Raw genomic sequence first — 13,329 nt, forward strand, 5'->3', positions numbered from 1 at the left:
TGTTTACGGCGGTAACAAGGCTGTGCCGAGTTTCTGCTTAACAGTTACCCGAGAGCTATATATTTCGGTCTGTACCGGCAGCCGGTGTAAGATGGGGTGTTCTAGCATTTGGTTGAATAGTAGAAAACTCCTGTCTCATATGCAAGAAAATGTTCATTTTAAGTTACTGTAATGAAATTATGCCATTTAAAAATGTCATTTATCTAATAATAAAATTAAAGTAAACGAATATTCTTACAAGTTAAATAAGTATTAAGGTATCAGTAGCTGTAAACAATTGATTTTATGTTTATACGTGTATGGATTTTCTTATATCAATATATTCCTATTTCACATGTATCTAATCCTCAAGTAAAGTAACTATAGCATAAGATATATTGTATTGTTGTAATGTAGTGATTCGCTCTGTAGCGTGTAAGCGGACCTGCCTGTCGACATTAATTTATTGGTCGTAACATCGCTTGTTAGTGGAGTAAGCGGTGGCGTGCTTAGCGCTCTTATTTGATGGGTTGTTGTCTTTTGATATTAGACGCGGTGTAAACTATTTCATATTGTAATCCTATAATCAAGCGTTCTTCCTTAATTGATTTGAGTGTGAAATTAATAGTGATGGGCGATCTGTATTCACGGAGAAGTCTCAGTTTTTATTACGGGAATTGGAATGAAGAAGAATAGTATTTGAATTGGCAATCCCCGAGTGCTTGTTTCAACATTTTACTTATTAAATATCAATAAATCTTTTGTGTAAGATATTTTAATTAAAGTATTCTAGTGATATGGAAATAGTATTCTGCTCGAAAAATGTAACATCCGTGTATTCGACGGAAGTATTGTGCCGGAACTTTTCAAGTTCGGATGAAATTCTGTTTGCGAAGATTGGACCTAAAAGAAGGTCTATGCCTATAATTGTGATTTTATTTTTGATATATTCATTGATATTTATATCAGGTGTAATAGGAAATGTGTTTACGTGTATAGTTATAATACGAACAAGTTATATGAGGACATCTACAAATTATTATTTATTTAGCTTGGCAATATCAGACGTGATTCTACTGATAATAGGTATGTTGTTTTTTACGTTATAAAGTTTAATAAGGGGATTAAAGCAGGAGATGCAGGAGTAATTTTATTTCCACATATCCACAATATACACAGCAATGGTCTCATTTCGGCTAGTTACACCATCTATGACTTCAACACTTCAATACAATAACCGATATTATATATATAATGTATGGTAAAAATTGTATTGATATTTGAAAATATTTGATTTAGTCTGATAACGATTACAATAATAATAATAAATTATTTACGTCGATGTATACATAAAAGGAAATTTTTACGACATTTTTAACATAAGCATAATTATATTTGTTCGAATGGTTTCAAATGCAGTCCATATAACTACGTATTTTCTAAGGTTCAAAACAATTTACAAAATCGGAGAAAGCAAAACAATAGAAATTTTAGTAATACGAAGTTTCTATCTTCGCATTCCTTATATTTTCATATATTATCTGTACTTCCATTTTCTCAGTTCAATCAGATAACAAATAAAAGTAATACAAGCATTATTTGATACGCTATTTTAATTTTAATTAAGATTTAAGGATAGAGCATAATTTTGAATAACAAACATATTGTTAATTCAAAAATATCAACTTTTTTCTTTTGCATAACTTTCAAAACAAAAGTAGATTTATATATAATTTCTATGTATACTGATTTTAAATCATTTTTATCATTATGTAGTATTGAACAAGGACTAAAACTGTCACACAATTTAAAACAAATGTAATCATATATATTTTTGATGATAAAAGTTAGCAATGGTGATTGCGTCTCCCTATTATAACATCAAAGGAACTTGCTAAGAAACATTTGCGCTCTTTTTCCGTCTCAAATTACCTTCTGCCGTAAACATCTGAAACGATTAAACATGGGGGGAAACTAATAAGAATTGATTTGTTTCCATATATTTAATCAAATGTTGGTGAAAATGTAAGTATCGTACCAAATGATTTCTAGTATAAAATAAAAAGAATAATCCCGCCAGCGATGCATATGTGATCATGTCGTGATAAGGTGACTCAAGGTTAATTAAAAGATCAGCAGAACAGAACAGAGGAGGAAATTTAATTAGATGTTTTGCAATAAACATAGTTTACAATACAAATAATGATTTTTAGATATGTACATGTTTTTCACAGTGATATATGCTGTATTGTATAATGAATAAATGTAATTAGATATGTTAGCATACATAATTATTGGAACATAAAAATCATTGACTGTCTTAATCATACTGAATAGTTAGAAACATTACATTTACACATATATTGCAATGTCTCAAATAATTGTTTAGAAGCAGATAAAGTCATATTAGTTTTGCCTTGTATCAGAAGTATCCCACGAATCACAGAATTTACCTACTATTATAATATATCAACATCTGACATGGTGTCATAATAAACATACGTCATATACCTGAGATATGTGCCATAATCTGGAGCAGGGAACATACTTGTATCATAAACCAATGCTACTGCCACGTATAAGAATGAGGGATAAGGTGAATGAACACGCAATCTAATTACTGTGTAAACTTTGTATATTGTTCATTTTATATAATCCATTACAAAGTTGTCATAATATATTTCAGCTTTAAAAAGTCACTGTTTTAAGACAATACGGCCAGTCTACTATCCTTAAACACATATCATGACCATGTGTATATTCTGAACAATTTGATATTATAGATACTCCGGAATTCGGCAAATGTGGGGTTTTCCAAGCTTATTCCGGGATACAAGCAACCTTTATAGTTACAGCTTGGTAAATGAATCGTTAATAATTTAAGCGCAACCCGTCACTATATTGTGATTGGTAGTGTACCGTGAAGCTACAATGCCTAACTTTGAACGTTTTCTTGTAGCCCGGGATAAAGATGTGGAAAACCTCCACTTTTGCCGTGTTCCGAATAACAACTTTTTGTCACTTATATGGGCATGTAGTTACTTATTAAAATGATGAAAATATATTTAACACAGTCATGATAATTTACAGTACTTCGTCAGTTAATAAAGATATTTATTTCAATTATCGTCTGTTGACATACAAAAATCAATATTTGATAGCATTGTTTTCATTCAGCTCTTTTACGTTTGTTCTTTCAAGGCCCATTATGCTTCACAAATGCTTTCATTTTTATTACTTTAAAGCTTTCTATTTTTGGTGTACTTTTACAGTATCAAAAAGCTACTCATTGACTTATTAGCGGAACCATGTTTTTTGGCTTGCCATCTGTTTTGGAAAAGTTGTTCCGGTAAGGTGGTTCCTGCTAACATTTGTTAGTGCATGATTGAACGGGAAACCAGCTGCAATCATGCCAATCGCAACTTTTCGGCCCTTTCCGTCACTTTTCGGATTAATGATAATAGCCGATGTAGTTCCGATTGCAATCGTGACAATTCGGGCGATTCCGTCATACTGCGGAATCAGACGAAGTAATATTACGGAAATCTAAGCTATTTTAGTTACTTCGGTTATATAAATAGGATTTCTATTTTTACTTGATTTATCGGTTTAAACCGTAATAAATTATAAACGAAATTGTTCCGTTTCAATTCTTTTTCAAGACGCAAAAGTTAGTTTCTTTTATAATTGTTTTTTGTATACAATAGAGAATGGTTACTGTAGTAGTATTCCGCCTCCAAAGGGTGGTCCTGCTTACAAAAATCATACAGAATATTAGTGCATGATCGAGTTATATTTAGATCTACTGAACGCGGTGAGGTAATCTAAAAATAGCCCATGCATATCATTAACCTTACCACGTGCTGATCTACAGATATCGCATCGTATCTGTGATCGTGTAACATAGTTGATACATGCTTATTAATTGGTACCACGTAACGAAGTATTTTATTGCATTTACTTGTCTATAAAGCTGCTATATTAATGAAATTAGCAACTGCCAAAACGAATGATTTCTCTGCGAAAAAAGTGGAAATTAAATGTGCACACTTGTTTCCCGTCAGTATGATAGTTAGTATTTTTACGATTGATTATTTTCTTTTATTAGTTTATACAATAGAGAATAGATTTCAAATCGTTTTGACAAAAATATTGGTTTTTACAAAATAAAAACTAAATAAACCCTTTATGATATACAAATACCGTAATTCAAAAAAAATTGTGATAATAAATTGAAACAAAAAAAAAACTATTTTAAAGGGTTGGGATGAAGGCACAACTGAGCAAGCCTTTCCTTTTAAAAGGAAACTTTATCATCTATTCCTGTTTGGCAATTAGTACAATTATAGTTACTTTGTATTTTTGTATGAAAGTCAAAATATTACTTTCTTTACAATTTTCCACATTTATGACAAATTGTTTCACATTCATTCTTACTTTTTTCAGGTAACAACTGTCTAATATTTCTGTAATACTACTATTTAAACATTATAAAATTCGTGTTTGCCCTTTCTAAACAAGTAAAAAAGATAATTACTTTTTGGGACATAATGTGCCTTTAAAAACAAGAATATTCCATATTCTAAAATTTGTAAACCTTAAAATAATGCATAAATCTTTACCGTTCCTTGCTGTATTTTTACACGAAATGTCGCAAACCTAGTTTTTTACAAATTTTATATTTGTCAGACAAAATTTTTTACCCAAAATGTAAAGCACAAAATAACAAATAAATAAATAAATAAAACATACGTAAGTTGTTGTTTCATTTTTTCCAATAAATACTTCAGTTAAATGAAATTATTGCCACGTCTTTTTGAAATGCATAGGTTTTTATGTCACAATTGTTATGTTACACAATTGTTATCGACAGTAGTGCTACGACATTGAAAGGTGAGAGGAAACCGTGAGGCATTTAGTTTTGTTCCGACATGTAGTGGCAAGTGTAACATAAAACGACATTGTCAATATAATGGTGCCACAGTGTTTTTAATTAGGAATTGTCTTGCAGTTCCATTAATATGCAGTCTTTGGTCTCTCATTCTTAAAATAAAGTATCTTTATCAGCGAAAGGGAAAACTGCATCCCGGAATTGTTTCAGCAAATTTTCACATTTAAAGACTGGATCATATTTCTTGATAAAAAAAACAAATAACACACATTACTTTCTGTACATGTTCGATGTGCTACTGAGTTAAAACAATATTGAATCTAATTCAATAAGTACATTTTATATTCGTGAATTAAATATACATTATTTTATCAACATCTCTGATAATGTGTTTTATAGTTGTAGTGTAGGCGGAATTTGCAAATAGGTGCGACATTAAAGAGCATTAGAAATATTAGGAGATTAAATGTCAACAATTTTATAAAGTTGACAACATGTTTCAGAAAAGTTCTGATATAATCAGCACGATGAAGGTTAAACCAAATTGTATATTTTCAATGCGACATTAGCAGGGTACTTTCATGAACTCCACTGAAGGATTAAAAGCTTAAAAACATGAAACATTGAATTTCTTAAAGAGATCAGCAAGTGCATTTACAATAAAAAGTAACATAACATAATATTTATTCATCATTAAATGTTACAACATTTATAGCCATTTCAATATATAATACAAACATATTAGGGCAAGTACATGGTTAACAGAGAATTATATACAAATGATTTGTACAAATTAATCTTAAATTATTGTTTTTTAACAGAGTGAGCATAATTGATTTATAAAGTCTTTCCTTAACAATATTTCTCATCATTATTATCATTTATCTGTTGTGTTATTTCTATAGTAAAACATATTACAAAGAATATTTTTCTCTTGTTACGAGCAACATTTGTGTTAATTGAATACATTTTTGTAAAACAATTCAAATATGGAGATCCATTTCATTGTGTTTACATTAACTTAAAATACTTACAAAAGATAAAAAGAAAACAAAGCAGTGAACATCAGGTTATGATAATGAAATTCGTTTTGGAATAAAGAAGAATTATTGCATATGGAAAGCTTTGTATATAAATTTGCTGACATTCAAAATACTTTTAACAGAGTCTACATTCATAAGTGAGATAAATTTTTGCTTAGTAGGCCAATGGCAAAAATATGGATTGAAGTAGGTTTTTCTTAAGTAAGTATATGTTTGGCATATATAAAGAAAGTGGTACTCGTTTTCTATAACATTCATATTGCAATTTGAACATATTCTTTCATTTCTGGAAATATTTAAATGTCTTTCTTTTTCAATCATTAAATCATGGGATGATAGTCGGAATCTTGTCAGTGCTATTTCAAATTTACTATTTGGTATTACATCTTAATATCGTTCTACTTTTAATTCTTTCTTATACCAGCTATATGACTGTAATCTATTTGAAGTTCTAATTTCAGCATCCCATGATTGTTTATATATATCAATTATTCTTTGTTTAATAGTTTGTATAGATACGATGTCAGCATTTTGGGATAGCCAAATGTTTGACATACCTATTTCATCGAAAATTTGTTGAACATGTCCGACCCAATTAAGACCATTATAGTTATTACCATCATTAAAATCATCTTTAAGCATATTGTATGTCATTTTAAGTAATGTATTATCATCTGATTTTACTATTCGTATCCAAAATCTTATTAAATTTATTTTACGCTGTATCATCATAGGATACCTTCCTAGTTCACCATATAATGCAACAAGATTTGTACTTTTACGAACGTGTAATATTTTTCGCATGAAATTATTATGAATCACTTCTATATCATTTGCATTATGGTATCCAAATATTTCTGAGCCATAACTCAAAATTGATCCTACAAGACTACCGAAAAAGTTACATTTTTCTTTTGTATTGAGATTTAATTGGTTATAAATGATAAATAAATTATGAAGTGCATATAGAGAGTGTTTTGCTATGTGTTTTTGTGTTCTATTCCAGTTGCCGTTTTTAAATAGGGTTATTCCTAAGTATTTGAACGAATCCACGATTTCTAACACTACGTTATTAAAAATGAAAGAATGCGTTGTTTTTCGTCTTTTTTCGAAAATCATTATTTTTGTTTTAGATGTATTTACTCTTAAATCCCACAGACCGCAGTATAATTGTAAGTCATTAAGTATTGACTGTAATGCATGTGGTGTTTCTGCAAAAATGACAGCATCATCGGCAAAAAACAATAAATATAATTTGACGTCGTCTATAGAACAGATTTAAAATAAAACAGTATGACGATATAAAGACATGTACTAAAATGAATTAAAAATCATGTTTTGTGCAATTTCTTACCTGATTTGTATTAAAACGTTTAGCGCTTTTATAGTTTATTTTTCTATTATCTTTCGCAACTTAAATAATAGGAGTGAGCAATGTAAGAATCCAAAAAAAATGTTGTTTTAATTGCTGGGATATTTCATATTAAACAAACGTCACTATGTCATTCGACGTCTTGCTTTTGTAATTTGGAAATGTATATATACAAATATTGAAGCTATTGAAGCTTTTTACTTCATATAATTAAAATAAAATTAGGTATTTAAATTGACCTTTATTTTATTACGTCTTTTATGTGATTTATTTTCGAAATATCACATATAACTTCTTCGTTTGTTGCGGACACAAAATAAAACTGCACCTATTAGCATTAAATCTAATATAATAACATAGTTGTATTGTTTTTAAAATGCGATAAAACAAAATATTAATTAGATATACCTTTATACTCTCTAAAGAAACTAGTCTCAGGTTGTTTGACATGACTGATGGTGATTGTTTTTATCTATGTATCATTTTATAAACGGACCAATAACGCGTGTGCAAAATTAAAAAGCATTTGTGTTCTTTTCCTATGTAAAAATATTGTGTTTTTATAAAAACAAAATTATAACAGATCACTATTTTGATACATCCTATTTGAACATATATTTCACTACAAATAGAGGGGTAGTAAAATAATCAATTCATTAACGAATACGTGTAAATAAGTTATCTATGATAAGGCCTACAAATAAAAATGGCAATAATAGAAACAAAAATTCCTTTCAAGATTAGTTACCTACTTTGCTTTATCTTGAAACAATCTTGATTTAATATGATTCGCCTCATAAGTCTTGTTTTCTTGTTGTATGTGTTTGAATACAAAGACAATGTTTCGTAAGACCATAATGAGGTTTTAGTCTTCTTTATTTTTTATTTGTATGTGTTTCTATACAGTGGCAAGATTTCGTAACGAGGATTCTGCACAATACAATATATATATTAATTGATATGAATATATTTCATTTCTACTTTCAGGGTTACCACCAGAAGCATATTCAATATGGGAATCATATCCCTGGAGATTTGGAAAGGCATTTTGTATCATAAAAGCTTTGTTTGCTGAAATGACCTCATACGCATCTGTCTTGACTATCACGGCATTTACAATAGAACGTTATATTGCTATTTGCATGCCCCTGAAATCACATAAAATTGTTGCATTCTCACGATGTATAAAGATAATAATTGGAATATGGATAATTTCCCTGTGCTGTGCATTACCATATCCAATTCATACAGATTTATTTTATTACGTTCACGATGATACTGGAAAACCCATTCAGGATTCCCTACAGTGTAATATACCTCCGAAATATGACGAGCGGATGGCACACTTCTTTCAACTGTCTACATTTGTTTTCTTTGTATTTCCATTAACTGTTATCGTTGTGTTGTACAGCCTGATTGGATGTACGCTGCGTAAGGCGGACCTCAGTAGGGAACCATCACATAAACGTCGTTCAGCTAGTTGTCGACATAATAGCCAAGGTCAACATGAAAGAAGTCCAACCTTCATAGCAAGGAGAAGTGTACTCAAGGTTCTTGGTAAGATAATATGCTGTTTGTATGCCCTTATTATGCTAACATTTCTTCTAACCTCCAATTTAAAATCTACAATTATTTCATTAGACGTTATGTTGAACAATCGGTTTTTAAAAAAGTAATCGTTTTGTTATTATTGATATTAAGAAGATTAATTTGCTGTTTATTTATCAGTTTAATTTGTTACTATTATACGATTACATGCAATTAATCATGGCTTTAAACACTCATACAAATTGATATGCAGCATACAATTACGAAATCACTTAATATCAGCAATAACGAGAATTATCTAAATATAATTTGTTTAATTTTATTATCCCTGAAAATCATGAAAATATCAAAATGACAAACCTGTTAATGAAACGTTGGTAAATAATTATTTTTTTGGAATCTTGAAATGTCTTCTTTAGACAGAAATAGTAATGATAAAATACAGGAGATCATTTGGAAAGTCCGCAAAGTATTTTACATTTCGTTTTATTCGTTTAGAAATCTTTATTGTGAATTAAATGAATTAAATTTTATTGCATTTTACTTTACACGTCACAAGAAATTCAATACTGACGTGAAGGAAACTTGAAATACATGAAACATTCAATAAATTATGACATTAAATTTATTTATAAACCACAAGTATTCCCATGCTGTCAATAGTTATAAAATCTTTTTATTTGTATTGTTATTTACCATCTGTCTTTTTACAGGAATATATCACACACATTTATTAATTAAAAAAAATTACCATGTCTAAATCAATTCATTCTAGTTGCTGTCGTGGTGGCGTTTTTTGTCTGCTGGGCGCCATTTCACGCTCAAAGATTGCTTACAATTTATAACAGACACTGGACACCATTGCTGTTTGACGTCCAAAGCTCACTATTCTATGTATCAGGTAATTAGATATTTGCTGTTCAATATTATATAGCCATCATATTACCCGCGTCCGCTAATCTCAGAGGAAGAACATCAGATAAGTAAACCAAGAGTTTGCCCTCGGGCCAGGGGTTACTTCTCTGTGTCAATTGATCAGCGAGGCTAATGGGCATTTTTCTCTCATCGCTGATTCTGAGGACAAGATAAAATCATTGTATATTGAATTAAGAAAATAGAAATCATTTGAACAATTGTAAACTTAAACAAAGATACATGAAGAGCAGACAAAGTTATCAAAGTTATTAAACTTATATAAGAATAGGATCGTGTATGTTTAATTTAAATAAAAGAACTTTAAATACATGATTAATCTAATTACTATATATGAATGTTTAATTTTATTCCAGATGAACTGTTTTAATGAAAGTGGCGGTCATGTTATAACTGAAAGTAACAAATTTTCTGTTCGATTAGCAAGAAGTATAACAGTATTTATTTTTGGTATTTATGTTAAACATTCAATGTAAATATTTAGCAGTAATAAAACATTAATTTATACATTATGTTGACCAATTATATATTTGCAGGTGTATTATATTTTGTCGGCTCAACAGTAAACCCTATCTTATATAATGTGATGTCAAAGCGTTACCGACTTGCGTTTCTGGAAACCATATGCCATAGTAAAAACCGACATTCTTATAGCTCACACAGACACACAAATGGTGGAACATCTTTAAAACGGAAACATAGTAGTCTAAAAGGATCTTTACGGCGGAGCAATAAATATATAAACAAAATAGAAGAACAACAGATACAACATGACAATAAAGAAGCTTTTATTTATCAGAAGTGCCAACATTATGGGATTAATGTAAATTTAGCTAAAGGAGACAAGTGTGAAGTAAGAAATGACTGTATCCCATTGGACGGCATAGCTCGTGTTCGTTCATATAAAGGGGGATTTAATCCACATGAATTAATACAAGCTGAGAAGAAACATGCGTCTAAGTGTGCTAAAACTACAAATGAAGAAGGTTATATTCACTTGCAATGCACAAATTTAGCTGACATTCCACCTCTTTGCTTAGTAGATGAGTTTTGTTCTCGTTGTAAAGGAAAGACGCCGTGTCCCGAAAATAGTATTTGTAACGGGGAACGGTCTTGCAATGGAAAAACACCAAGTGAAACTTTTGAAATTGTTGCAAACGGTTCAGCTTTTGGCCAATGTAATGAAAGTTTAAAAACAAAATATGTGGTCAGATCTAAGAATTCATATGTAGATAACAGTTTAAATGGTGGAGTTGCTTTAAAACGTAACAAATTATCTCTGAACTCAGATGCAATCGGCGAATTTGTGTAACATTGAGTGAAATTTTACATTTTGAAATATTATCTCAATTTTATAGTAGTCTATTTATATTATTTATGTAATTGTCATTTCTTGTAAAATATTCTTAAAGTGTTAGTATTGAAATGTTTTTATTTAGCAGATCTACATTAGATCCGTTCTTGATGAATCAATACAAAATACCATTCGAAATGTTTCTTGCTGAATTCAGGGTTTGCCCAATGCTTAAAGGAAGGCAATTTATTCTGAAAAAGATAGAACTTTGAAAACGTCCTATATCTTGTTTATCAAATACACATGATGTGCAAATTTTATAAAGACGTTATGAACAATAACACACCACATACAAGGACATAAGCAAACTTATATTTCATCAAATATGATAAAACTTGAATTAGCATTTTCCTTTAAATAATATTGATAATATTAATAACAGAAACGAATGGTCTGTGCTTAATCTTCATTCAGATAATGAAAGAACTATCTATTAGTTTCTAAAGTATCTTCTGCTGCTCTACGCAGTTCTTACAAGTTGGTTTTTAGCAATGTTTCATATTGACATTTGGACTTTGTTTTAGGTTTAAAGGCGATATCGTCAATATCAAATGGCGACTTTCTAGCTTAAGCAGTCCTCGGGTGCCAATCCGTAAATTATTTCTGGAATAATTGCGGACAGAATCACCGACTTTACATATTTTGCTTACTGCAAGGCTTCCGCACAATTAAAAAGTCCCAGACGAAATTCAAATTAAAAACACGAGTACAATTAGCCAGTATTAGAACAGTTATTAAATGTTAGCTATAATTTAATTTATATATTTCAAAATACCGTCTCAGATTATATTGTGTTTCCCTTAACCAAATAACTTGTTAAGGTATAAATAAAATCATATTTTAATAATTCATGAAAACAGTACAATCCGAAATAAACTAACAATTGTTTATCTTCTTTATAAATCTACAAAAAAGAAAACCATTTGACAGTTGATTAATCTGAATGAATGGTAATTTGCTGGGAGCAATAACTTATACAGAAATAGTTTCCTCATTCAATATGATGTTTTGATGTCAATGTGTGAATTGTATTTGTAGAAGAGATTGTGTTGCTTGCAGTAATTACTACTCATTTTGTAGATTTTATTCTAAGATACAAATAGATTTTGTGAACGGTTAAGTAAGAGCATCCGCATAAATGTTTGATACAGTTTAGTAAAAATAAATGTCATTCAACACAAGCAAGATATGCTCAAAGCATGTTCCTTATCTAGCATGCGTCCTATGTCTTAAAATGATTTCTAAATAAACTATGATGTACAGTCGAATTCAATGAATTAATTATTCCATTCAGGAAGAGGGGAGCAACGAAAACAGAAATAATTAAGTAAACAAAATCGGTGTGAGTGAGGCCTTTTAGTCAGGTAAACGTTAAGTACAACAACCGAATTAGACCTTTAAACATTACTATTATTAGAATCAATCCCGGAGACCAAGGAAAATTGCCGAATCCTGAAAATTTTGTTTAAAGCAGCCAATTATACAAAAATGAACACATTGTGGAATATAAATAGGATGGCAAGCTCGTTAAAAGGGGAAATCAAATCGTATGCATTAGGAGGTCAACTGGTGGTGGGGGTATCACATTAAAACCTTAATTTCTAATCATATACGTTCAACCGAAAGAAAAGTCTTATTTGTAGAAAACTACATTTGGCTTTTCTATGAGAAAAAAATATGTTTTTATGAAGAGAAACAGATAGTTAACTTTCATCTTGCATTGACTCAATAAAGAACATATTATGTGAGCTGTATTTTTATACAAAGAAGATTTACGGAAATGAAGGTCGTTAAGTGATATAATTTGTTCCTTGTCTTTATCTGATTCCACTTAACATACACAACATAACTATAAATGTCTGACAATGCTAAAAATAAGAAATAAACATCTCATTCAGGACATTATCTTGAATAATTGCATATTATCTACATATTTGTTATTTCTATGAAAGTTACGATCTATATACTAAGTAACCTATAAAATACACACACATTCGTTAAAAGGTTGTATTAGTCAGTGTAAAATATTTTATTATTTTTTACAAGGTAATTGTTACAACACGTAGCCATTATTGTTTTTATTACACTTAATCATCTTTTCTTTTCAGTTGTACTATGCTAAGTTTTGAAACAATATTAAATTTTCAAAGATGAATAATATATACTCTGGCATATAGGAACGAGAAAATTTAAAACAACCTTTAAGATA

General features: G+C 29.8%; 1 protein-coding gene across 1 annotated transcript; it reads left to right on the plus strand.

Annotated features, from left to right (window-relative positions):
* The first annotated feature begins 406 nt into the window (after positions 1-406).
* On the plus strand, positions 407-12,658 carry LOC132715265 (pyrokinin-1 receptor-like). The gene is made up of 4 exons (XM_060698254.1): positions 407-1,065; positions 8,273-8,842; positions 9,609-9,734; positions 10,303-12,658. The coding sequence occupies exons 1-4, from the start codon at positions 777-779 to the stop codon at positions 11,076-11,078; spliced, it is 1,761 nt and encodes a 586-aa protein (XP_060554237.1). The 5' UTR covers positions 407-776; the 3' UTR covers positions 11,079-12,658.
* Positions 12,659-13,329: the final 671 nt, after the last annotated feature.

The sequence above is a fragment of the Ruditapes philippinarum genome, unplaced genomic scaffold (assembly GCF_026571515.1).
Source record: "Ruditapes philippinarum isolate M1 unplaced genomic scaffold, ASM2657151v2 ctg405_1_1_1_1, whole genome shotgun sequence".
Taxonomy (NCBI): Eukaryota; Metazoa; Mollusca; class Bivalvia; order Venerida; family Veneridae; genus Ruditapes; species Ruditapes philippinarum.

Bases quoted from the DNA above. Each gene is read 5' to 3' on its own strand.
- LOC132715265 (XM_060698254.1), top strand. From the start codon at position 777: ATGGAAATAGTATTCTGCTCGAAAAATGTAACATCCGTGTATTCGACG. The intron at 1,066-8,272 runs GTATGTTGTTTT...TTCTACTTTCAG, and splicing joins CGTGATTCTACTGATAATAG to GGTTACCACCAGAAGCATAT. The intron at 8,843-9,608 runs GTAAGATAATAT...AATTCATTCTAG, and splicing joins AAGTGTACTCAAGGTTCTTG to TTGCTGTCGTGGTGGCGTTT.